The 25418-nt window shown below is 41.9% G+C and overlaps 1 protein-coding gene across 1 annotated transcript in view; it reads left to right on the forward strand.

The window, feature by feature from the left end:
• dnah9l (dynein, axonemal, heavy polypeptide 9 like) overlaps positions 1 to 25418 on the forward strand; it is a 69657-nt gene that overhangs the window by 43567 nt on the left and 672 nt on the right. Inside the window, exons 57-90 of the mRNA XM_028593089.1 lie at positions 426 to 588; positions 729 to 852; positions 1917 to 2059; positions 2179 to 2340; positions 2999 to 3058; positions 3154 to 3327; positions 4325 to 4471; positions 4637 to 4750; positions 4953 to 5096; positions 5652 to 5834; positions 6283 to 6384; positions 6773 to 6907; positions 7312 to 7485; positions 7700 to 7832; positions 8007 to 8109; positions 10768 to 10890; positions 10989 to 11193; positions 12279 to 12443; positions 13124 to 13264; positions 14266 to 14436; positions 14532 to 14654; positions 15042 to 15235; positions 15344 to 15492; positions 16291 to 16418; positions 18620 to 18757; positions 19502 to 19591; positions 19669 to 19860; positions 21953 to 22072; positions 22434 to 22493; positions 23359 to 23541; positions 23800 to 23982; positions 24140 to 24255; positions 24482 to 24594; positions 24737 to 24877. Coding sequence (XP_028448890.1) covers positions 426 to 588; positions 729 to 852; positions 1917 to 2059; positions 2179 to 2340; positions 2999 to 3058; positions 3154 to 3327; positions 4325 to 4471; positions 4637 to 4750; positions 4953 to 5096; positions 5652 to 5834; positions 6283 to 6384; positions 6773 to 6907; positions 7312 to 7485; positions 7700 to 7832; positions 8007 to 8109; positions 10768 to 10890; positions 10989 to 11193; positions 12279 to 12443; positions 13124 to 13264; positions 14266 to 14436; positions 14532 to 14654; positions 15042 to 15235; positions 15344 to 15492; positions 16291 to 16418; positions 18620 to 18757; positions 19502 to 19591; positions 19669 to 19860; positions 21953 to 22072; positions 22434 to 22493; positions 23359 to 23541; positions 23800 to 23982; positions 24140 to 24255; positions 24482 to 24594; positions 24737 to 24877 — 4796 coding nt within the window. The remainder of the gene's footprint in view (positions 1 to 425; positions 589 to 728; positions 853 to 1916; positions 2060 to 2178; positions 2341 to 2998; positions 3059 to 3153; positions 3328 to 4324; positions 4472 to 4636; positions 4751 to 4952; positions 5097 to 5651; positions 5835 to 6282; positions 6385 to 6772; positions 6908 to 7311; positions 7486 to 7699; positions 7833 to 8006; positions 8110 to 10767; positions 10891 to 10988; positions 11194 to 12278; positions 12444 to 13123; positions 13265 to 14265; positions 14437 to 14531; positions 14655 to 15041; positions 15236 to 15343; positions 15493 to 16290; positions 16419 to 18619; positions 18758 to 19501; positions 19592 to 19668; positions 19861 to 21952; positions 22073 to 22433; positions 22494 to 23358; positions 23542 to 23799; positions 23983 to 24139; positions 24256 to 24481; positions 24595 to 24736; positions 24878 to 25418) is intronic.

The following is a 25418-nucleotide window of genomic DNA, read 5'->3' on the forward strand; positions in this document are numbered from 1 at the left end:
CCTCATGAAGCTCATTGAGAGAACACCAAGGGTTTGCAGCGCTATCAAAAAAAGCAAAGGGTGGCTACTTTGAGGAATCTAAAATATAAGACATTTTTTCAGTTATTGCACACTTTTTAGTTAAGTACATAATTCCATATGTGTTCATTCATAGTTTTGTTGCCTTCAGTGAGAATCTACAATGTAAATAGTCATAAAAATAAAGAAACACATTGAATGAGAAGGTGTGTCCAAACCTTTGGCCTGTACTGTATGTATTTTATGTCACTTGTGCCTTTGTGTCAAAGACAAATTTCTATCACTTGTGACAGACAAAAGAAAATGTCTTCTCTATGCCGTCTGCTAACACGACCAAGGGAGGTTTAACACAGATTATGTAAACCACAGAGCATGCACACACTATTAATTGTGGTGTTTGTGCTCAGGTGTCGTATCAGTCGTATCCTGGAGGCCCCCTATGGTAACGCCCTGCTGGTGGGGGTGGGAGGCAGTGGGAAGCAGAGTCTGTGTCGGCTGGCTGCCTTCCTCAGCTTGCTGGAAGTTTTCCAGATCACTCTGCGTAAAGGCTACGGCATCAATGACCTGAAGGTAAAATGCATTTACACACACGCACGCCACAATAGATACCAAAATGTCACTCCACTGTTTGAACCGAATGCCAGATTAACCTGTAGCATGCCATATTTATATGTTCTTTGTGCCCTTTTCTGCAACCACCTCATCTCCAGAGTGATATAGCAGCTTTGTACATAAAGGTCGGGGTGAAGAACATTGGGACAGTGTTCCTTCATACAGACGCCCAGATTCCAGACGAATGCTTCCTGGTGCTCATCAACGACATGCTGGCCTCAGGTTTGGCTGTTCCCGCTTTAGTGTGTATAAAGCTAGAATGAGCGTACTTTTTTCTAGGTGATGGAAAAGACCTTTTGTGCATGAATTTATAGTGTCTTGTTTTATGTATCTCGAACAATCTTCACACTGGAAAAGACGAAACGGGGGGAAAAAATCACTTAAAAACAGAAAAATAAAACAAATCACATACAAATCAATTCGATCCAATTCCATCAACAACAAAAAAAAAAGGATGAGTTCGAGAAGGAGCAGGCAGAAGCATAATGCTTATAAATCCTGCCCCTACTTTACAATATCATATTATTACAGAAGAAAAACAAATAAATATGCATATACAGCATACTAAAATGGTCAGTAATACAATAATCCAATAATTTAAACAACATACAACTATACACTGTGTGTACATTCCCATTCATATATTCAGGCCAACTTTCTATAATGGTCAAGTATAGTTCTCTATTTTGAGCTGTATAATATAATGGCTCTGTTTGATTTCATTGTTTAGACCATTCCACAAGGTCAGCCCACAAACTGAAATACACATGCTTTTAAGAGTAGTTCTTATAAGATTAAGAGTAGTTCGTACAATCATTTTTTTTGTTAAATTCAACAAAAAAGTGCAAATTTCATCTGCCAAATAGTTTTTTTCTCTCAACACATTGTACATAGATTGGATACATACATACCATAGTAAGTGGTAGAGCCACAGACGTAGCAAAAATGTATCAGACTTATATCTTTCATTAACCAGGTGGTGCATGGATGATGATTATTCAATTCCATGTTACACTGGCTAGGCACTATAGGATGGAGAAAAAAAAAATCTTGTTTTAATGTGCATACTTTGTATGGCCTTTTGAGTATTAGCAGCTGGCATACAGTACACTGACTCTCACTGAGCAATAGATCTGAGCCCATGTGGCATCCAGAACCTAAAAGGAGAAACTGTGGCAATCAGCACAAAATAACTCCACCGAACACTGCTGAATTCTGCACTCACATTGTGTACTGTAAATAGAGACAAATACACATTTTGAGCTTGCATTGTTTGTGTTATTTAGGGGATATTCCAGACCTGTTTAGCGATGAAGAGGTGGATATGATTGTGACGTCGATCCGGATGGAGCTGAGAGGATTAGGACTCATAGACAGCAGGGACAACTGCTGGAGCTTCTTTATTGAGAGGATACGGAGACAGCTCAAGGTCTGAAACGTGTGTTATGTGTGATTTGGTATCAAAGTGCAATATGATGCCTGCTTTATTTAAACCCAGTTTCTCCTATCATTGATTATAAAATACCCCCCGCCCTCTTCGTCCTCCAGGTCGTCTTGTGTTTCTCCCCAGTCGGGTTCACGTTGCGAACACGGGCACGGAAGTTTCCAGCTTTGGTGAATTGCACGGCCATAGACTGGTTCCACCCGTGGTCGCAACTCGCCCTGCAGTCTGTCAGCACTACGTTCATAGAAAAGATACCTGGACTGGAGGTGATAGCACATTCACTTAGAAACACAGCTCTTCCGAATGCACCTTGGCTAAGAAGATGATGGTTATAAAAAAAAAGAAGGAAAAAAAATGAATACAAATTGCAACATTCCCAAATCACATTTTTTCAGGTACTTACAAGTACACAGTTTAGTCAAAAGTCACTTTCCCGCTTTCCTATCTCTACCATTAGAGGGTTGGGTTGAAGAACTTTTAGATTGGGACCCTCTGAACCGGGTTCCATATCTAAATTGTACCGCACGATTCAATGACGTCTCCTACTTTGAGTCATCTCAAGGAGCAATGGGGTAAAGATATTGGAGCTGAAAATTCTGAAGATGTTTGGCAGTCTGCAATTGAAGGAATCCAATCAATCTATCTGTGTGAGACATGGATTACTACAATTTAAATAATGCACAGACTCCATCTCACTAAAATCAGACCAGTATGTTCCTAGGAATGTTCTATGTGATTCTTGCTGTTCTAAGTTTGTACCTTCGTGGTTGAATGCACTTATTGGAAGTTGCTTTGGATAAAAGTGTCAACTAAATGTAATGTAAATCATATTCACTTTCTTTTAAATATTGACTACTTCCTCCGTTGCCGTTGCCTGCCAATATAATCCTTCCCTAAATCCCTGTGTGTGTTTATCCGATGCAGCCAGATGTGCGGTCATCTATCAGCGAGTTCATCTCCTACGCCCACGCCAGTGTCAATGAGGTGAGTTGTTGCAAAGCACCATGGGTGATAATAACCACTCCTGACACCTTCTCTGACATCATCTCTCGGGTTGCTTTTTTAACCACACCGTGCAGGTGAGTGTCAAGTACCAGCAGAATGAGAAACACTTTAATTACACCACCCCAAAGAGTTTCCTGGAGTTTATGAAACTGTACGGCAACCTGCTGGGGAAAAAACGCACAGAGCTGACCCAGAAGATGGAACGGTTAGAGAACGGCCTACAGAAACTGCAGACCACTGCCTCACAGGTCAGATGAGATATATATATATATATATATATATATATATATATTTTGCACGGATATAACAATGTATAAAATCCAGATAATGGAAAAAAGGAAATGTGGGTAACACTTTATTTGAAGGGGTGTGCATAAGACTGACATGACACCGTTATAATTATGACATGACACCTGTCATGAACATGAAGGGGTCTTTTTAAACTCTTTGTAAAACCTAACCACTTAATGACAGTTTAATGTAATGTTAACATATAAAGCTAAATAGCTTCTTAAAGTTTGAAAATTAGGCCTGCCGTGACACATTTATGACGGGTTATGTTGTTTAATGTCAAGTTGTCATAACAAAGACATTGACAGGTTATATTGTCTCTCTTAATGTCAAGTTGTCATAAGAAAGACATTGACAGGTTATATTGTCTCGCTTAATGTCAAGTTGTCATAACAGAGATTGTTGTCTTCGTTAATGTCAACGTGTCACAACACAAACGTCTCGAACAATGCTAACTTTGCATTGAAGTCTCCGAATTTACCGAATGACACTTAATGACAACAGTCATGAACATTTTTAAGGGACCCCTTCATGTTCATGACAGGTGTCATGTCATAACCGTGTCATGTCTGTCTTATGCACACCGCTTCAAATAAAGTGTTACCGAAATGGGTTACACTTTACTTGAAGGTATCTACATAAGAGTGACATGACACTGTCATGAACGTGTCATAAACATTATAAACAAGTCATAAACGTTTATGACATAATGCTTTTTTTAGTTTTTGTCAAGTATGACAAGTTATGGTTATGATTAGGGTTAGGGTTCATGTGTCATGACTGTGTCATGAGAGTGTCATGTGTTCATGAAAGTGTCATGTCACTCTTTTGTAGATACCTTCAAGTAAAGTGTTAACCCGAAATGCGTCAGGAGATGGAAATAAACCACAGGCCTATACAACAGGACAAAAAAACAAAAAGGAAATCTGTCTTGCCATTTTCTGTCTTGCTCAGGTAGAAGATCTGAAAGCCAAGCTAGCGGTGCAGGAGGTGGAGCTGTGGCAGAGGAACACAGACATAGAGGCTCTCATAGCTAAAATAGGACAACAGACAGACAGACTCAACCAAGAGAGAACTGTGGCAGATGCAGAGGAGCAGAGGGTAAGACATGAAGTCCCGGATCATCGAAATGACGGCACATTTCATGCCACTTCTTCACCTTGCTGTATACGAAGACTGAAGGACAGAAATCTGCCGAACTTGCAACAATCCATTTGAAGTAAAGTGTAAGTGTCACACGCTTTTGTGACTTTTTTTTTTTTTCAGGTGGCAGCAATCCAAGCTGAAGTGACCAAACAGCAGCAGGAGACTGAGGATGACCTGGCCAAGGCTGAACCTGCCCTACAGGCAGCCAATACAGCCCTCAATACACTAAACAGGGTGAATCACTGGTGTACATATAAATACAGAGACCTGAATCCTGTCAGCACAATTGGTTTCTTTTATATGGTTTATTTCATTTCATTTCATTTATTTTATATGAAAGCACCGCTAGCGGTGAAAAAAAAAGTGTTGCAAGGTTGGCTCCCTCCCAGCCCACCATATTAAAAATGTAATGTGTGTGTGTGTGTGCTGATTCCAGTTGAACCTGACAGAGCTGAGGACGTTCCCCAACCCTCCAGCTATTGTCACCAACGTCTCAGCAGCTGTTCTGGTGCTAATGTCTCCCCAAGGCCGAATCCCCAAAGACCGCAGCTGGAAGGCTTCCAAGATGGTCATGAGCAAGGTGATATTTTACAGTGACGTCTCGCAGGGTTTCTCAGATTAACGGCTGGCTGCCACAAAGCCAAGAAGTCCATCATCACAAATAAATTCCCTAAACTGCTGAAACAACATTGCATCACATTTGAAATGACTCACTGTCGTTTTTATTCCTCGCCCCTCGTTCATATTTATTGTGAATCTATTTACATATTTCTTGTAAAGTTGTTGATCGTTGATTACTATTTTACTAAAAGTCTGTGTTTGACTGAATGTTTTATAACCTCTAGAACTATTTCATGTTCTGTGCTGCTGCTGCTGCTATCCTGGCCTCTTGTAAAAGTGATTTTTAATCCCAGCGAGGCACTTTATACAAAACTGAATAAGAGATTTTGCATTAGACAGTTGCCAGAATGGTGTGTAGCCTTGTGTATTTTATTTCACTTCTCAATTCCCGCTCGCATGATTTAGAACTCAAAAAGCATGCAGAAGTATTACATATGGAGATTGTGAGGTGACACCATTTTATGTAATCCACATACACACACACACACACCTCCGCGCACCTCTGCACATGCAGGTGGATGACTTCCTGCAGGCTCTGGTGAACTTTGACAAAGAGCGCATCCCCGAGGCCACGGTGAGGTGTGTGAAAGACGAACACCTCAGTGACCCAGAGTTCAACCCCGAGTTTGTACGTCAGAAATCCTCGGCTGCCGCGGGGCTCTGCGCCTGGGTGATCAACATCATACGCTTCCACGAGGTACACGCGTGAACGCCAGCTGTCATACATATTTAGCGGCGTCCAAGCTAAGCCGGTGTGTGACGTCGTCCAGTGTACAGCACTGTGTTCTTGTTCTTTGATTGGTTCTTTTCGGTTTCCCCTAACTACTGCTGCCCTGGATAGATTTTTGTAAGTACAACTCTGCTTTGTTTTTTTTTATTTTGTAGGATTTTCAATATACCGTGTGTGTGTATGTTTATATTTTATGTGATCATATCGATTGAAGTGTTTTTTATGATTGTGTTTCATGTCACTGACGTTAATATAGAAAGTTATGGTTTTGTCTGAAAGATCTGTGCACGGTATTTTACTGATTGAACTACACATGCACTCTTAAATTGAGCTAATTCTATTGCATTCCTAGTGGACCCATCGAAATACTGGATATTTTCGGGGGCCAAACTGTGTGTGTTTGTTTTGTCCACAGGTATTATGTGAGGTAGAGATGAAGAGGATGTGTCTGTCTCAGGCCAATGCTGATCTGGCTGAGGCTGCTGAGAAACTAGAGGCCATCAGGAAGAAACTCGCTGTATGTCTGTTGAGATCATTGCACCTTCATATGTCCTATATTCTTTATTTCTTTGTCTTTTCTCCATTGTTTTATTTTATTTTTTTTGCATTTGTACATGTATTTAGATTGCAGACTTCCATATTTACTTTTGAACTAGAACATTCATTTTCACTGCCACTTCACTACCACTTCTCCTGCAGCAATTTCTCTTAGAATTCTGTTTTATTACCTTGTTGAACTACCGGTAACAGTAGACCTTACTGAGCACATTCAAGACAAAAGTTAAGTTGTTTGTTTTTTTTTACATTAATTGTCAGGTAATTTACAGCCTGCACATAGTGTTAATAAAGTCAACAGATATTTTATTTACATCTATGGTAAAGTCATCATACTCTCTCTTTCTCAGGAGCTGGACAGTAGCCTGGAAATTCTGACAACAGCATTTGAGAAAGCCACATCAGAGAAACTGCGCTTTCAGGAAGAGGTCAACCGCACTAACAAGACAATAGAACTAGCCAATCGGCTGGTCAAAGGACTGGAGGTGGGCACAGCAGTGACCAATGGGAGATCGGTTTCATTCGTGTTTTTTAAAGTTGATTTAAGACATTTTGTATTAGTACACTATGTTCTATACCAAGTATTTTTGGAATTAGCGGGTGTAATCTAACTAGGGCCACATCCCTACGTGCTGTAGCGGCTTCCCCAGCAGGTTGAGACGGGCTCCCTGCTTGCCCCACCTGGGCCACACCGCGAAGGGGCGACGCACAAATCTCTCATGAGATGATTGAACCGCGCTTATAGTGAGATAAAGTAGTGAAGAGTAAAAAATACTGGAAACCAAGCAATTGGCCCGTTCCAAACAGGCACAAGCTTCAAATGGGCACTGCACTAGTAAATACAGTATAAATATGAAAAGTATCTTACTGTATGTATACTATGTTTCAGAGTGAGAATGTGCGCTGGGCCCACTCAGTGGCCCAGTACCATGAACAGGAGCAAACTCTCAGTGGGGACCTCCTCCTAACCGCGGCCTTCATCTCCTATGCCGGCTCCTTCTCCAAGATGTACAGGAAAGAGCTGCAGGATAACCTTTGGATGCCTTTCCTGCGCAGCCAGAAGGTACCAATCTTACAATGAAGATATCCTTTCCCTAAATTACAAAGCTATGCTTATATATAATATGAAAATCTGTCACTCCTTCATCTCCATATACCGCTTCCTTCCTTTATCATTCCCACAGCTGCCCGTCCTTACAACAGGATGTTATTCTTAGGTGTCCGTGATAACTTCTCTTCCTATTTTCTCTATTTCCAATTTTTCATTTCTGCATCAGATGCCCATCCCCATGACAGAAGACTTAGATCCAGTGTCAATGCTGAGTGATGATGCGATGGTGGCCCAGTGGAACAACGAAGGCTTACCAGGAGACAAAATGTCAACTCAGAATGCGACCATCCTCACAAACTGTCAGTAGTGTGGCAGTACACATACAAATAAATACTATATCACATCCCCATAGGGATGATCATAGTCCCTTTCTTACAGAAAAGACAAAATGTTCAGCGCTAGGTTTGCTCAACAATATGTTCAAATGTTCGTCCGTGTGTGTGTGTGTGTGTGTCCTGTGTGTATCGCTTCAGGTGAGCGCTGGCCTCTCCTCATTGACCCTCAGCTGCAAGGCATTAAGTGGATCAAGAGTCGCCATGGCAGCGGCCTCAAGGTTGTCAGTCTAGGGCAGAGAGGGTAAGTGTTTTCAAATTCCACTTTTATCATTCTCGGGTAGAGATAAAGGCTCTCAATGCTGACCTGCTCTGGACCAGAAGTGCTGCTTTTTATATCTAATGCTCTCATTATCAGCAGCACTATTATTTTCTCTATCTGGGAGAACTGACAGCGTATGTGTAAATATTTGAGATTTATTTATTTAAAGAGCCCCTATTATTCTTTTTTGGGGGGATTTTTCCAGTCTTTTAGAGTGTAATATAGTTGTTTTGTGTATGTAATAGATGTATAAATTTAAAAAAAAACACACATTTCACTCCAAATGGAGCTTTCTCTTACGCCGCCTTCACACTGGCAGTTGAAATCAGCTCCGATACGGCTTCGAAACGACCGGAAGTCATTCATTTCCTATGGAGATTCGCAGACCGCATGCGAATGGGTCCGAACCGGGTCCGAACGAATGCGGTGCGAAAAAAATCGTGTCAGTTGGTCATAAGGATGCCTTCAAAAAATGTAACTCTTGCGAAAGGCTACGGACACTTCCCATACGACGTAAGTTAGCGTTGCAATGATACTGATAAACAAACCTGCTAATCCTTATTGGTTAGCTAGCAACAGACGCCGAACTAGAATCGTACATTCAGACATTAATCACTCGTTGTAGTCTCTCTGCCATTTTGGTGAGTCGCTTCCAAAGCTTTTCAAGGGTGTAGTACAATGTCCGCTGGGGGCGTATTGCGTATTACGGAGCTGATTTCAACTGCCAGTGTGAAGGGGGCGTTAGACTTGGTAAACCCAGCCCGATCTGCTGGTGATTTGATTTCGCCCTGCAGCTCAGGCTGGAAACCTGTACGTTTATCTATTCTGCTTCTGTTACAATTTTGCGGGGACCAATCACAAATTGGCTTATCCACCTGGCACGCTATTGGCGGGTTTAACACGATGACGATAGAGAAGCGACCAAGCAGCTTTATGTTTACATCCAACAAGCCGGCCACCGAAGTGCAGCAACCCGTTGATGGCACTGTCGCTGCTACGTCACCCTGATCGTTGGTCTGATTGGTTGAAAGACTGTGCAATCCAGAGTCATTTGAACTATGCCCGTTGATCACGCCTCTTATGCACTTGAATATATAGAGCAGACTCCCCAGACTTGTTCTCAAAAGATTGAGCTTGGTCTGGTGATAGCCAGACTAGCTTTCTCTCCCACAGACAGCACTTTTCTCAACTGCCTGAAAACGCCTCGCTCAAATGCCAGCCCAGTTTTTCATACATGCTGCCCATAGGTGCTGCCTGAGCAAACACAGCCCGCCCAGTGGCTTGTTTGAATTTGGTTGACCAATCACAACAGAGTGGGCCAGTTGACCATTCAGAGCAGACAGAGGTCAGAAAGATCATCAAAGCGTATAAACCCATTCTAGTAGACCCCGAGAGTACAAATATGATACTGAAAAGCAGGGCTGGACTGGCCATCTGGCATACCGGGCATTTTCCCGGTGGGCCGACGCACTTTTGGGCCGAATCGCCGATATAAATAGGCCTTTTTTAATTTTTTGGCCGGGCAGGCCCAAAAAGAATTCACAGCGGCCCATTGGTTAATTTTCTTTATTGGCACTGGCCTGACCCAATCAAATCCAGGAACCCCATCCCGCACTCCGGGCCGCAAATTGAGTGAATGAGTGAGTGAGTGTGTGTGTGTGTGTGTGTGTGTGTGTGTGTGTGTGTGTGTGTGTGTGTGTGTGTGTGTGTGTGTGTGTGTGTGTGTGTTTGCGCGCGCGCGTGTGTCAGGTCATAACGACAACAAGCAGTTTGTCTGTAACATTAAAGTTAGTGGCTGTCAGGTAACCTAACTGTTTAAGCTTACATTGAAAATGCTAGCGGTTAGCCTGTTGGGTAGCTGAAAAGTCTGTGTGGTGATACAAGCATCAGTGTTCCTTGAATAGCTTAATTAGCTTCTCTTTGATTGGTGCTTTTTTCCAGGGCATATACTACTCTCAGCTTTATTGTAGCTTTTGAGAAGGGTTATGGTTATGGTTATTGTATTTAGCAGACACTTTTGTCCAAAGCGACAAAATATGAATCTTACAATAGTTAAAATTAAATTTAAAGTTGCTAAGCCAATATTAAGCAAAATAGTAATAATAACCATAATGACAATACAATATCAAATATCAATAATAAAAATATATATAAAAATACCATAAATATACAAATCATAATTCTAAGAATGAATTAATTATTTAAGTGTAATATCAACAGATAAATCTTGACACCCCTCTTGAAGGATCCAAAACTATCACATGAACGCTGAACACTAGGCAAATCATATCATAGAATGCACGAATATTTTAAGAGGACTGTCTGCAGGGAATGTGTCTGACCAATCACGGTGGGTGTGGGCCGCCTGGGCCAAAAATGCCAGGGCCGATTTTTTGTCCCAGTCCAGCCCTGCTGAAAAGGAATATAACAGGGGCTCTATGAAACAGGGACAGTGCATATTAATGAACATTTATGTAAATATGCAAGATGATAGCCAGTGGATAATTTACATCTTTAGTCCCTTTGGCAGGCTGATGTTAAATTAACAAGTTATTAACAAGTTACAACACAATAAATCAATAAGAACAATAACAGTAATATGTTGTTTTTGTCATGTATTAATGTTAAATGTTGTTCCAGCTATGTAGATGTGATAGAACAGGCCGTCGTGGCAGGGGACACTGTCCTCATAGAGAACCTGGAGGAGACCATTGACCCTGTTATTGACCCTCTGCTGGGGAGACACACCATCAAGAAGGGAAGGTAGGACACCAAACGGCCATTTGTTCTTCTCAGTTATCTGCTCTCTCCTCTCGCGCTTCACACTTGTAGTGAGGATTGATCTGTACGCTCTCTCGCAGTTGTATAAAGGTTGGGGACAAGGAGTGTTTCTTCCACCCAGGCTTCAGACTGATCCTCCACACCAAGTTGGCCAATCCTCACTACAAGCCAGAGATTCAAGCCCAGACCACTCTCATCAATTTCACTGTGACCCGAGATGGTCTGGAGGACCAGCTGCTGGCCCAGGTGGTGAACCAAGAAAGACCCGACCTCGAGCACCTCAAGGTGGGCTCAGTTAGTTATTAGGATACTCTTTTCCCTTTAGGATATGGAAAATGGGTGTTGGTGCAGCTATCTTAAATCAGAATGCTCTTGGCAGTGTTGTAGTTAGGGATGTAAGAGTATCATCACGGTTTTCGGTATTATCGCGGTATTTTTAAAAGTGTGTTCAATATGTTAAGAAAGCACTGATAGGCCTACACAAGCTGAAATAGTTTCAAAAAGTGTAACAGTGTTTAGTATACTACAAAAATATAGGCAAAACCTTATCAAAAGTGCAACTTTTAACATCAAAGGTGTCATCTCCTCCTTCCGCCATGATTCCAACTTCAAGCAACGCACATTGTAGGCAGTGCACAGCAACTTCAGGAGACTCGTGGTAATCCACCGTAATAATAATGATATTTTAAATGAAAACGGTAATTGTTATCGTCAACATTTTTATCGTGGTTCAACATTACACCGGTAATCGTTACATCCCTAGTTACAGTTGAGTCACCAACTGTCGAGTTCTAAATAAGTCGAGTCCCCAGTGTTTGAGTGAGTCCGAGTCCAAGTCACCAAAGAAGAGTTTAACTCAGAGTCCAGTCACGATTATCTGAGTTTGAGTCCAAGTCAAGTCTTGAGTCCCCAGTGTTCGAGTCTGAGTCCCCCACTCTGCTCCTACAGTTACAGACTAAACGTATACCAATATCCTACATCAAATTTTGATGACCTATTGCACATAAAAGTAGAGGCGGCAAAAAAAATAAAAGTATTATAAAATTCAATAACCACTTTTACCAATTAAAATTTTTCATTTTAATATCCAATTATATCCAATAGTGTTTGTAATGTGTTTTGCTGTTGTTGCAACCTCTGTTTAGTAGATAAAAGGGAAAATACTGCTATGTACAGTAAGCAATTCCCCCAAAATGATCCACTTGATTTAGGGTAATTGATTTCATGTATTATTTTTACTCTAGCTAAGACACTTGTTATTTATTGTGTATGCTGCAGAGTCTAAGCAACATATTGCGTTCCTTCATTTAGTTAACATGCTTGAATGACATAAACTGAATCTGAAACTGGTTTGTGTAAACCGCCTGCAGAGTGAACTGACCAAACAGCAGAACATGTTCAAGATTGAGCTGAAGCTCCTGGAGGACGAACTGCTGACCAGGCTGTCTGCGGCAGAGAGTAACTTCCTGGGTGACAACGAGCTGGTGGAGAAGCTCGAGACCACCAAACACACTGCTGCTGAGATCGAGATGAAGGTAACAGCGTGAATGTGTGTCAGAATTCTTCAGAAGTACTCAAATCTTTCCCAGATCAGATTTTTTCAAATCCGATTTAGACCACTTCCATATGTGGTCCTGAATCAGACCCAGGTCGGATTTTTATCAATGCGGCCGCAGTGGGAACAACCGAGGCGGATTTTATGCGACTTTTACGTCAATCTACATCGACATTTATCACTGTGAAGCTATTCACAACGCAGTCCCACCACTCCTGGCTTCATCTCTGCATCCACACAGACCTCTGTAATGATTTTGCAGCAATAACCCCGCAGAAGGCCAAAATAGCCAATTTGTCTCTCTCTCTTTTTTCTTCTCCTCCTCAGCACCTGCTCATTAATGTTACGGCTGCCATTACACAAATATTTTGAAATAAATGCGAAAATGCTTCCTTCCTCCATAACCTCCCTAATTTTAGTGCAACAGCGTGCTGCGTCTGATGTCATTGTTATTGTTCTTTTGCGCGTGCGGGTCATTTCGAAACCACAAACAGTTCACACTGGAATCTGATATAGGCCACATTTTAAAAGGTGTGAACAGCCAAACAAAAAAAATTGAATTAAGCATTAAGACTTGCGGTGTGAACGTAGCCTTATACTCCCAACATTTTACTTGTTCCATCTCTTTTTCTGCCTTCTCCCTCCATCCCTCATTCCCAGGTCCTGGAAGCTAAAGTCAACGAGGTGAAGATAAACGAAGCCAGAGAGCACTATCGTCCCGTTGCCGTCCGAGCTTCTCTGCTCTACTTTATCATGAACGATCTCAACAAGATCAACCCCATGTACCAGTTCAGCCTCAAGGTAACCAGAAGGGAAAGTTAAGAACAGAGTGTCTCGCTTCACCAGCCCTATCTCCACAGCGCTGTGGAATAAGGTCTGGCTACATCACACATTCATTCTAGGATAGGAGAAAAAAAACGCTCTGGGTTGTTTGCATTTCTTTAAACCAATCCCAATCATCTTGGGCTAAGCTCCAAAATAGATTTGGGAAAGGAACATGTTTTGGTGGAACATTTGCACCCGGTAAATTTACTCTTAACCAGTGTATCGCCGTGTATATTTTGTCCATAGCAAATCCTCACCAATCGGACCCAAAACGTCCCAGTTGGGGAATAAGTGCTGTAAACACATTATTTGTAAATCTTTACAATCATACCCCGAAAGAACCAAGCAGGCCTGCATTGTTGCAAATTTTCTTCAAAACTTGCCATTTTCAGCCTGATCTTGCTAGTTCGAAGTTTGTTGTTGTTTCCCAAAGAGAACGGAGTTTAAGGCTGAAACTAACGATTATTTTCATAGTCGATTAATCTGTTGATTTTTTTCTCGATTAATCGATTAGTTGTTTGGTCTGTAAAATGTCAGAAAATGGTGAAAAATGTGGATCGGTGTATCCCAAACGCCCAAGAGGACGTCCTCAAATGTCTTTTTTTTTTTTTTTTGTTCACAACCCAAAGATATTCAGTTCACTGTCACAGAGGAGAGAAGAATCTAGAAAATATTCACATTTAACAAGCTGGAATCAAAGAATTTTTACTTTATTTGTTTGTATTTATTTTCCTCAAGACCGCAGAGTGTTGGGGGTGGGAGATGGTTTTTGTTCTTGTTTAATTAAAATAGTTGGCAATTAATTGAAAAGTTGACAGCTAATCGATTAATCGTTGCAGCTCTAACAGAGTTTGAGAACCGCCACACACAGACTAAAAGCAGACAGCAGATTGAATTAGAAAGAAGCAGGCACTCACAGTGACCCTGTTATAACTTGTGTGTGAAATCTGGGATGAGGTTCTCCCTCTTGTTCTCAGGCCTTTAACGTGGTTTTCCACAAGGCGGTGGAGATGGCGGAGGCCTACGAGGACGTGAAGAGCAGAGTCAACACGCTCATAGACGGTGTTACCTACTCCACCTTCAACTACATCAGCAGGGGACTGTTTGAGAGAGACAAGCTCACCTTTACTGCACAGCTAGCCTTCCAGGTGTGTATGTGTCAGTGTCAGAGAGAGTGTGTGTGTGTGTGTGTGTGTGTGTGTGTGTGTGTGTTTCGTCCCTGACTGGGCTCTTTCTCTTTCAGCTGCTCCTGATGAGTAAGGAGATAGAAGCGCGAGAGCTTGACTTCCTGCTACGTTTTAACGTTGACCACAGCTACGTCAGCCCCCTCGACTTTCTTTCCAACTCAGCATGGAGCGCCATCAAGGTGCGCACACACACACACACACACACACACACACACACACACACACACACACACACACACACACACACACACACACACAAACATTAACACAGATTTTTGCTGCTACACATCATTATACCTGACGCACACAAACACAGAAAAAATAGGATGTCAGTCCTATGGACACTCACATGTATTTCTTAGAGCTACTGAAGATGGATTCATCTATATGTAATGTATACCAGGACAGTATATCAAACAACTACTTACACACACACACACACAGTCATCAACACAGGTTTGATTTTTAATTAATGCATCAATTAGGGTATTTCAATCATATTATAAAGTGTTACCTTTTTTCCATATTGTCCAACACAACCTGCTGTACCTCGTATCTTTGCCCAGGTGATGAGTTTCACTGAGGAGTTTCGAGGTCTGGATCGGGACATTGAAGGTTCTCCTAAGCGCTGGAAGAAAATGGTGGAGTCGGAGTGTCCAGAGAAAGAGAAGTTTCCCCAGGAGTGGAAAGGGAAAAGCTCCCTGCAGAAACTCATCATGATGAGAGCCCTGAGACCGGACCGCATGACCTATGCTCTAAGGTTCGGAGTTTATTTTTTATTTTTTGTTTATTTCTTTTTGGATTATCCACTTCTCTATCACCTTTTCCATAAACCCAGATTAGTTCTGCCCCTATTGGCACACTGTAGGACCTTTGTGGAGGAGAAACTTGGAGTGAAGTATACAGAGGGCCGAAAGACTGAATTTGCAAAGTCCTTCAGAGAAAGTGGTCCAGCCTCACCTGTGTTCTTCATCCTCTCCCCTGGAGTGGACCCACTGAAGGATGTGGAATCGCTGGGTACTGTAAACAGAGTAGCACAGAATGCATGCACTCACACACAAATACACACTCGCACACTCGTACTGTCTTTGCACGGACATTAAATTCTCTTTCTTTAGTTGTGCAAAGCGATGTTTCTGTGTTAAAGACGTGTCTCTCTTCAAGTGGAGAAACACCCCATGTCTTGTTTGTGCTCTACTATTTTACTGTTTTGAAAAAAGAACTGAAATATGGATCACTCTGTTGAAAAGGTTTCAGTCCAAAAAATGATTGTGAAAACTGCTGATACTTCTCAGTTGTAACTGAGAGTGGGTCTGGGGAAGGGTCATTGACAGCTCATTTCCAAAGGGGGCGTCACCAACGGACGCCGCTCAATCGCCTCTGGGCGCAATTGGAAGGCTGTGATTGGTGCCTCGGTTTGGAAACATTGGAAATGGGCTTGAATGGACTCTCGGCCAGACTGACTTGCAGAGCAAATCTCAAATTTGCCGGAAGTTCGTCAGGGTTTTCCCAGGCTAGCTGATACTATGTATTTCTCAATAAAAGAAGTGTCCCTGGTGGGCTTTTAGAAAATAGCATCTTTACTATATATTGCCAATAGCATTGTGACAATAGAACAATCTTGTTGCAGTGGAATGCTGGGGAAATATTTTAGGAGGAAAGGCAGAAAGAACTTAAAAAAACATGAAATGATTGGTAAGGATAAAGGATGTATTTCAGTGGGAGTATATTCACATGGACATGTTTCCCATAGGGAGGTTTTAATTGACATCAACACATTAAAAATGCTTTAAATGTAATCTTGTGTGTTCCCAGGAAGGAAGCTGGGTTTCACTATCGACCTGGGGAAGCTTCACAACGTGTCGCTGGGCCAGGGCCAGGAAGATGTGGCTGAGGTTGCCATGGAGAAGGCTGCCAAGGAGGGTCACTGGGTTATACTGCAGGTCTGACTGGAAGAGAGATGAGTTGTGAAATAACTGAAAACGTGTCTTATATTTTAGATTCTTTAAAGTAGCCACCCTTTGCTGTTTTATTAATAAGGGAACAAATTCTACTAATTAACCCTGACAAAGCACACTTGTGAAGTGGAAACCATTTCAGGTGACTACCTCATGAAGCTCATTGAGAGAACACCAAGGGTTTGCAGAGTTATCAACAAAAGCAAAGGATGGCTACTTCGAATAATCTAAAATATAAGAAATGTTTTCAGTTATTTCACACTTTTTTGTTAAGTACATAATTCCATATATGTTCATTCATAGTTGTGATGCCTTCAGAGAGAATCTACAATGTAAATAGTCATGAAAATAAAGAAACACATTGAATGAGAAGGTGTGTCCAAACTTTTGGCCTGTACTGTATTTTGAAAGAAAAAAGAATAATCTTCACATCGAAATATGAATGAATGATAATGACACAAAAAAAAATGTAAATGTAGCTGATATAACTAGATTTTTAACTATAATTAATTATTGAAACTCTAATCTATATCCACGACGTTCAACTTCCAGGATTGCTCCGGTGCTGCTGGAAATTGCGTTGGCGTTCTAAACTCTGGTGGATTTCTGAGGACTATGGTTAACTGCTCCTCAGATCTCTGCAGGGTAAATCCAGACAGCTAGCTAGACTATCTGTCCAATCGGAGTTTTCTGTTGCACGACTAAAACAACCTTTGAAGGTACACATGTTCCACCACAACAGGTTCCTTGCCGAGGCTAGTTTGCAGCGGCACCGTGGCTCCGTCCGGCGCTTAGACGATTGTGATTGGTTTAAAGAAATGCCAATAAACCAGAGCACATTTTTCTCCCGTCCCGGAATGCTGTGTTGACTAGCCAGAGCCTCCTCCGCAGCGCTGTGGAGGAAGGTCTGGCAATGTGAGACCACTGAAACTCTAAATACTCTCTGCCATGCCTCAAAGTTCACACTGCCGCCCTTTGTACTGTACACTGTTATCCCAAATTAGTTGACCTTACTAGAAATTTGCGTGGAAACCTGTTGCCTTAAACAGTTTTAAGTTTTTACAAAAGTTGAAACTTAACAGGTCAAGTTGTATTAATACAGACTGGTAAGTTGATGCAGTAGCCATATCAAGTTTACATCAGTTGTAAGTAATCAGTTCTAAAAATCATTACAAAACACAATTTACTTCCCTTGAAATATTATAAAAAAGAAACATTAGGCTTTACATATCAAAATTAGAGCAAGGATTAGTTCTATTAAAAATGTTTTTTCTTTATAACAGTATAGTTTTAGAGATAATATAGCCAATGCATTAGTTCCAGTAAAACAGAATGGATAACAATGCATAGATTGTAATTTCCAAAGTTCTCTGCAGGTATTTGAGTTATGTGTCTCCACCTCACTGCCCAGACCCCATCAGTACCCCCCAGGTCTCGGTCGTGGTGCAACAATATATGTAGACAGACATTAAATCAACCATACAAAAAACTAAAGCCCAGATTACATAAATGCACACCCAAAACAGTAAGAGTTTTAAAACACACTTTAACTAGGACAGAAACCGTTCAGAACACATATCTAACATCTAACACAATATTTCCCATGAGCCTTTGCATCGCTTCAGCCCAGAACAGTTCAAATGACCCCGCCCCTCCCATACAGAAAACTTAACATCCTTAGTTATCTCTTGCTAACATGATCTGTGCACTGCATACTTAAGCTGATTATTACAAGCAACTAATGTGATTTAGTAATGAATATGGTTTTTAACAAAACATGAAAGAATAAGTAGTGACCACTAAAAAGTTTAATCACAACCAGTGGTGTAGTGATACGCTTGTATACGCAGTACACCCACTAAGAAAGCTCCAGGATTTCCATACACACACTTCAAAATGCCCAGTGACACGCAACAACATACTTTCCGTTATATTTTTGATATATTTTGAATTGTCGTTGTTTTTCTTTGCATAGGCTAATATAAAGGTATTTCCACCGTAAATTGGTGCATAAAAGTGTATCAGGATGCAGGAAATTAAGTGTTTGACGCTCAAAATTTGAGCGTCAAACACTTAATGATATGGCCCCCCCATCCTGGCCCATACATATACAGTACAGTATACCCACTAAAACACATTAGACTACACCACTGATTACAACTAAATCTGGGTTTCTGGTGTACTAGAACATCCACCTGGTGGCTCGGTGGCTGGGATCACTTGAGAAGCTCCTGGAGCGCTGCTGTGAAGGCAGTCATCCGGACTACAGAGTGTTCATGAGCGCCGAGCCCACACCAACACCCCAGGAACACATTATCCCACAGGTAGAGATGCAGTAAGGTCATCCCAATGCGTCAAGCATAAACATGGAATGAATGTATAGGCCTTTTTTTTTTTTTACATAATTGCCATTTCTTTGTTTAACCGCAATTTAATTGCTAACATTAGCTAAGATCATAAGAGGTATGACTGTTTTATGTTCAGTTAAGAAAAAAAAAAGACAATGTTTTATGATAAAGAGGCGTGGTTTACGTCATAGGCTGTGTACTTGTGTTATTACATTATCTCGGTCACATAACAGTGATGTAACCAAAAGATGTATGCTGGAATTCATTCAAAGGTTGAATTTGTTTGCAAAAATAATACATAAATAAATATTTTTCAATTGAGACTGAGAGAGACAATTATATTGCAATGATTTCCGAGACAATTAAATTGTACAGCAACATTTTAAATTGTTACAGCTCTATGAATGTAGGCTCCCATGTGTCTTTGCTGTTCTCATGTCACTCAGTCATGTTGTGTAACATAGTGTATTTGCATTTTTTTTTTTTTTTTTAATTCTTTTTTTTCTGGGGGTTTTCGGGTTGTTTCCTTGTTATTTTGTTCTATACTTGTTAGAGTTTGTTATGTTTCCTTTTATGTTTTAATATCGTCCGTTGTTATATTGTCTGATTTAATGTTGTTTTAGACTATAAGTCAGCAAATGGGGGATCCTTATAATAAACTAAACTAAATGAAACTCTGTTAAGTATTACTTTTTTTTTATCCTTATATATTTTCCTCAGGGCATTCTGGAAAACGCTATTAAGATCACCAATGAACCTCCTACAGGCATGCTTGCCAATTTGCATGCTGCTCTGGATAACTTTGACCAGGTGAGTGTCTACCGTCTGCTTGGTGCTAGTAGGGCCCATCTGTTTATTCATTGACTCATCTTTCATCATCATTCCAGGACATCCTGGACCAGTGCAGCCGCGAGCAGGAGTTTAAGACCATCCTGTTCTCTCTGTGTTACTTCCACGCCTGTGTGGCGGAGAGGAGGAAGTTTGGACCCCAGGGTTGGAACAGAAAGTATCCCTTCAACACTGGAGACCTGACAATATCAGTTAACGTCCTCTACAACTACCTGGAGGCCAATGCACAGGTTGGGATCTGTTGTTGGTGCATGTTGGTGGTGGAATTTTCCAGAAACACCATGTTGTGGTGTGATGAGACTAAAGGGAGAGCTTTAGACAGCATCGGGTCATTCATAGGTCACAGGTCAGGGGACGAGAACATTCGGCCAGTCTCTATTAACCAAACCTGTTCATGTATAGTTATGTTTGTCTCTCTACAGATTCAGGGAATCTAGGCAGCTGCATGATAAGGGAATGTTTAGTCTCAGGACTGTTTCCTTTTGGAGGTCGGTGGGCCAGCCACACTTTAGCATACTTCCCAGAGAGAGGGATAGGCTGAACTAGGCTTTAGCATATAATAGGGTGACCAGACGTCCCCGGTTTCCTGGGACAGTCCCCGGTTTCCTGGGACAGTCCCCGGTTTCGGTGACCTGTCCTTGGCTGGAGCTGTCCCTGGAAATGTCCCCGGTTTTCACTGTGACTGACAGACCCGAAATTGGAATGAAAGGAAAAAAAACCTCGACCAAATGTACAATCACGCACCCTACACCTGCAGGCTCAAGACAGCCAGCAAGTACTGCTCAGAGCTCAATTTCAGTAAAGTTAGAAAGATATTCACAGATTCAAACTTCCGGGATCAATTACACTACAGCGAAATGTTATTAAATCACAAAGGATGCATATTTCCTACCGTAGTAAGGTAAACAATGAGCTACAAACTAATTTTCATCAGAACAAGCCGTCCTCCAACCTGGAGAAATAATATTGGTCTCTACGAGCAGCCGGCGGTGAGACGGCAGCAAGACGAGTGCTTATAGGGACCGTCTACAAACTACAACACCGAAAAGAAATATTTATTAATTTAATGATTAAATAAGTTAGTGTCTCCAAATTTACCTCAATTATAACTTGTCTCCTGCTAGTTTTGCTACAGCACTTTAAAAAAATAAGCACAATCATAATTTTTGGGAATATCTTTTACCAAAAACATTTAATATTTTAATAATTAGAGTTACAGTTGTGTATCTCAACTTACCTCACACATAATTAGTCTTCTGCTGGTTATACTACATCAATTACTTTTCAAAAATAGGCATATGCATAATTGTGGGGAATATTTTTTGCCATAAAAATAAATGTTATATATTTCATAATTACAAAGAGGCATGTCTCCAAAACTACTCCACACATAGAACCCCAACTTGCTGGTTGTTTCAATTTCTTTTCAAAGTGCACCAGATGGATGCATTTAAACGTTAAAATAGACAACATTTTCTTACAGGGGAGCATGCCCATGGACCCCCCCTAAGGGGGCTTGTGCCCCAGTGCAGCTCTAGGTCTAGTAACGCCCCTGGGGCAGTGTCCCCGTTTAAGTTTCACAAAGATTAAAAACATGACCTGTTTTGGAGGTATTTACGCTTCTGAGCTGAAGATCTCCCCGGATTTCGTCTCAGAAATCTGGTCACTTTAGCATCTGATACTTCCCAGAGAGAGAGGGATAGGCTGAACTAGGCTTTAGCATCTGTGTTGTAGGCGACAACACAGATATAATATCTTTGTTTACCTTAAAGGTTCAGCTAAATGTAACGCCTCCAGCATGAGTTTAAATACACCTTCAGGAAGGCAGGAACTTCAGAAGCTGGGATGGCACACGTTATATGTCATTTAGCTGACGCTTTTATCCAAAGTGACTTACAATTGCTATATATACTGTATATGTCAGAGGCCACATGCCTCTGGAGTAACTAGGGGTTAAGTGTCTTGCTCAGGGACACACTGGTTGATGGATCGCAGTGGGAATTGAACCCAGGTCTCCCACACCAAAGGCATGTCTCATATCCACTGCGCCATCACCACCCCTTGCACTGCACAGTAACACATTGTGGTTAAACTGTACTGGCTGCTTAATTGTCTCCTCAATTGAATGTTCATTAAATGCTCCTGTGTAATTGATCAAACTCTCCCGAACCTTCTTCACGTATGTGAAATGAGTTGTGCTGCTGTACTGAGCTTTTCCTTAACACATGCGAGTGTGCCCACAGCATGATGATGATGATGATGATGATAAAGGTGTATGGTTGTATTAGCTGTGATTTTTGCATAATGATTATATTGATGAAGGTGCCATGGGAGGACCTCAGGTATCTGTTTGGAGAGATCATGTACGGAGGACACATCACTGATGACTGGGACAGGCGACTCTGCAGAACATACCTGGAAGAATACATGCAGCCCAACCAGGTGTGTACGGTTTTGTTTTTTGAGATTGAAAGACAAAGTGAATGTCTGGCTGATCAGCTGTGTTCCAGCACAAGAGGACTAAATGTGAACTGGCTTTGGCACAGACAGTAAATGGCTGCCAGATTAAACGGTGTTTTTGGAGTGCCGACTTGGACAGTTTTGGGATGAGAATCAGCTCTACTTAGCAGCAATTGAGCTAGTTTTGAGCCAGACACCGCACATGCAAGCTAAAGGGAGTCTGGCAAGCACACATGCCAGATTTAGGCCACTGTTGGACCAAGAAACTTTGGCTACCTAGGTTGGGAAAATTTTTAATGTTTTGTACGCTGAAAAATCTTCTTTCCGTTGTTTAATTTCCCAGTTTGACCGGAAGCTTTCTTTGGGTCCTGGGTTTGTCGTCCCCTCGAACCTGGACTACCAGGTAACTAGTCATGGATGTGAGGGAGGGTGTGAGAAAACATCTCCTTGACAGGGTTTAACTTTCATTGTCAGCTCTCTCTGATATTGAGCACTTAACTGGTCTAAACAGAAGTGTAACTGCATCCTGCTGTGTCTTTCTGTGGATGTAAAGCAAGGCCTAACTGAAAAATACTAAGTTCAGTCAGCTCTCCCTGGATGAATAACGGTTAAAAGTTCTGTTCCCACACAGGCAATCCATACACTAAACATGTCTGACTGTAAAACCCTTTAAAGGTCCAGTGTGTAACGTGTTTAGTTGTTCATTATCAAAATCTGTGTTGCCCGTTCACAAACTTGTCCTTTTTCATGAATATTTACCACTACCATCAATTCCAAGTATTCCTTTTGGCTTGAAATTTTACATTTGCATTTGCATGAACTGAGGGAGACGCTCCATATTCATGCACCATCTTGAAATACATTAGCCGGAAAGGGACATACAGGACATACTGCTCCGCCTTTCGCGTTAATGGGTATCGTAGCTTCCCGTCCCCGGCAAGTTTGAAGAAGGAAACGTGGAGGACCACACGTATTCAAAATGCAAATTTGAGGAACAGGAGTCTTCTCCTGAGCCCAGAAAAAGAAAAATGAGATTGAAAAGAGCAAGAGACCGGCTTTTTGAAGCGTGAAGGCTACCGTAGCTGTAATACGTACTTTGAACTGCGTGGTGTGAGAGTTGATTGCGATATATGATCTCAATGCTAGATGGGAGAAATTCCCACACATTGGACCTTTAAATAGAAGTACCAAATGACGTACAGTGTAGTTTGTTATGAATAAATGACAGTATTAGACGGCATTCACCATTTCTCTCTCGACATCTCCAGGGCTACCATGATTTCATAGATGAGATGCTGCCCCATGAAAGCCCAGTGCATTATGGGTTGCACCCCAACGCAGAAATTGAGTTCTTGACAGTGACGTCAGATAACCTTTTCCACACTCTGCTGGAGCTGCAGTCTCCTGATGCTGTGATGGGGGAGGGAGTCTCACAGACCCTGGAGGAGAAGGTAGTTACACCTACACATGCATGTCCAATTATTTTTTTACGGCATTAGTTGTTTTTGTTGTTGTATCTCTGCTTGAATACGTTATTGTCCATTACCTGACACAACCTGTCCGACGCCTAGCAAACGCACAAAGATACTGACTTATTTTTTGACTTTCTGACAATTGAAGCCGTTTTAGATCACTCTAATTCTGTAATTCTTAGAGAAACTACGTGAACAGAACCACGTCACTTATTCTAGTAACCACCCTTCCCTCAGGTGAAGACAATTTTAGATGAGGTGCTGGAGAAGCTACCAGAGGAGTACAACATGTCCGACATCACGTCTAAGACAGCTGAACGCTCGCCGTACATCCTGGTCTGCTTCCAGGAGTGTGAGCGCATGAACACGCTCATCTCGGAGATGCGGCGCTCGCTAAAAGAGCTTGACCTGGGACTCAAGGTATGCTCTACACAAATCCATCCTACAGATTTCCCCTCATCTGATCAGGTGCCACTATACCGCAGTGTTAAACGTGGCCAACAGCTTAAATATTCAGTGATGTTTAATTCGACGTGTGTATTCATAGTGATGTAACAGTTGCGTGTACCTGTCAAAGGGTGAACTGGCCATCTCCTCTGAGATGGAGAAGCTGCAAACAGCCTTGTTCTTTGACAACGTGCCCGATACCTGGACCAAGCTGGCCTACCCCTCCACCTACAGCCTGGCTATATGGTTGGTGTGTGTGTGTGTGTGTGTGTGTGTGTGTGTGTGTGTGTGTGTGTGTGTGTGTGTGTGTGTGTGTGTGTGTGTGTGTGTGAGATTGTGAAAAATCATGTAAGTAGTTGTTTGAGATACTGTCCTGGTATACATTACATATAGATGAATCCATCTACAGTAGCTGTAAGTGTCCATAGGGCTGACATCCTAAGATTTTGTCCTGTGTGTTTGTGTGCATCAGGTATAATGATGTGTTGCAGCGTTGTAAAGAGCTAGACAGCTGGACTCAGGACCTGTCTCTGCCGAGTGTTGTCTGGCTGTCTGGACTTTTCAACCCCCAGTCCTTCCTCACTGGTAACACACATTCATGCGCATGGATAAGAGCACTACCTAGGCTTGACTAAAAGGTTTTTCACAACTCACCTCCCCTCTTCTTTTTTTTTCCTCCACTCGTTCTTGATCCTTTGTCTGTTTTCATCTTGTTCTGGCCTTCCAGCGGTGATGCAGTCTCTTGCGCGTAAGAACGAGTGGCCCCTGGATAAGGTGAACCTGACCGTGGATGTGACCAAGAAGTTTAAAGAAGAGTTCAACCAGCCTGCCAGGGAGGGTGCATACGTATATGGACTGTACATGGAAGGTAGACAAACTGTCTTTTATTTCCTCTTTATTGTGGGGCAACATGGAGGGCTGCCACATTTTTTTCCTTTTTTTTTTTTTTTTTTTACCCGCCCTTCAATAGTTGTTTGGGGTTAGGCACTGACCTCGAGCGGTTAAGGTTAGGATAGCCGATTGGTCAGGGGACAGGACCTGTACAAATCGGGTTATGTTACCTTGCGTAAGCGTGGACACCTGGCCAATAGTAGTGTGTGAATGCTATTGAAGGGCGGGTCTTGGCGTGGCCATAGTAGGAAAAAAAGATATTGCTGGAGGGCCCCTTTTCTGTTACTGATCCTTGAGCAAGATATTATTCTATCCTTGGACATTTGGAGTGAAAGGCCGCCATACTCTCTCTCTCTCACAAAATTCTCTCCTTCTCTCTGTCTTTTTTAATACTAAAAATTCTAAATGTACCTGTTTGGAACGGGGCGATTGCTTGGCCTGTGGTATTGCTGCTTGTAGCATTCTCCAGATCCAAATTGTACCCCAAAATGACTTACAGAAGGACCCCAAATCACTTA

The sequence above is a fragment of the Perca flavescens genome, chromosome 12, assembly GCF_004354835.1.
Source record: "Perca flavescens isolate YP-PL-M2 chromosome 12, PFLA_1.0, whole genome shotgun sequence".
NCBI lineage: Eukaryota > Metazoa > Chordata > Actinopteri > Perciformes > Percidae > Perca > Perca flavescens.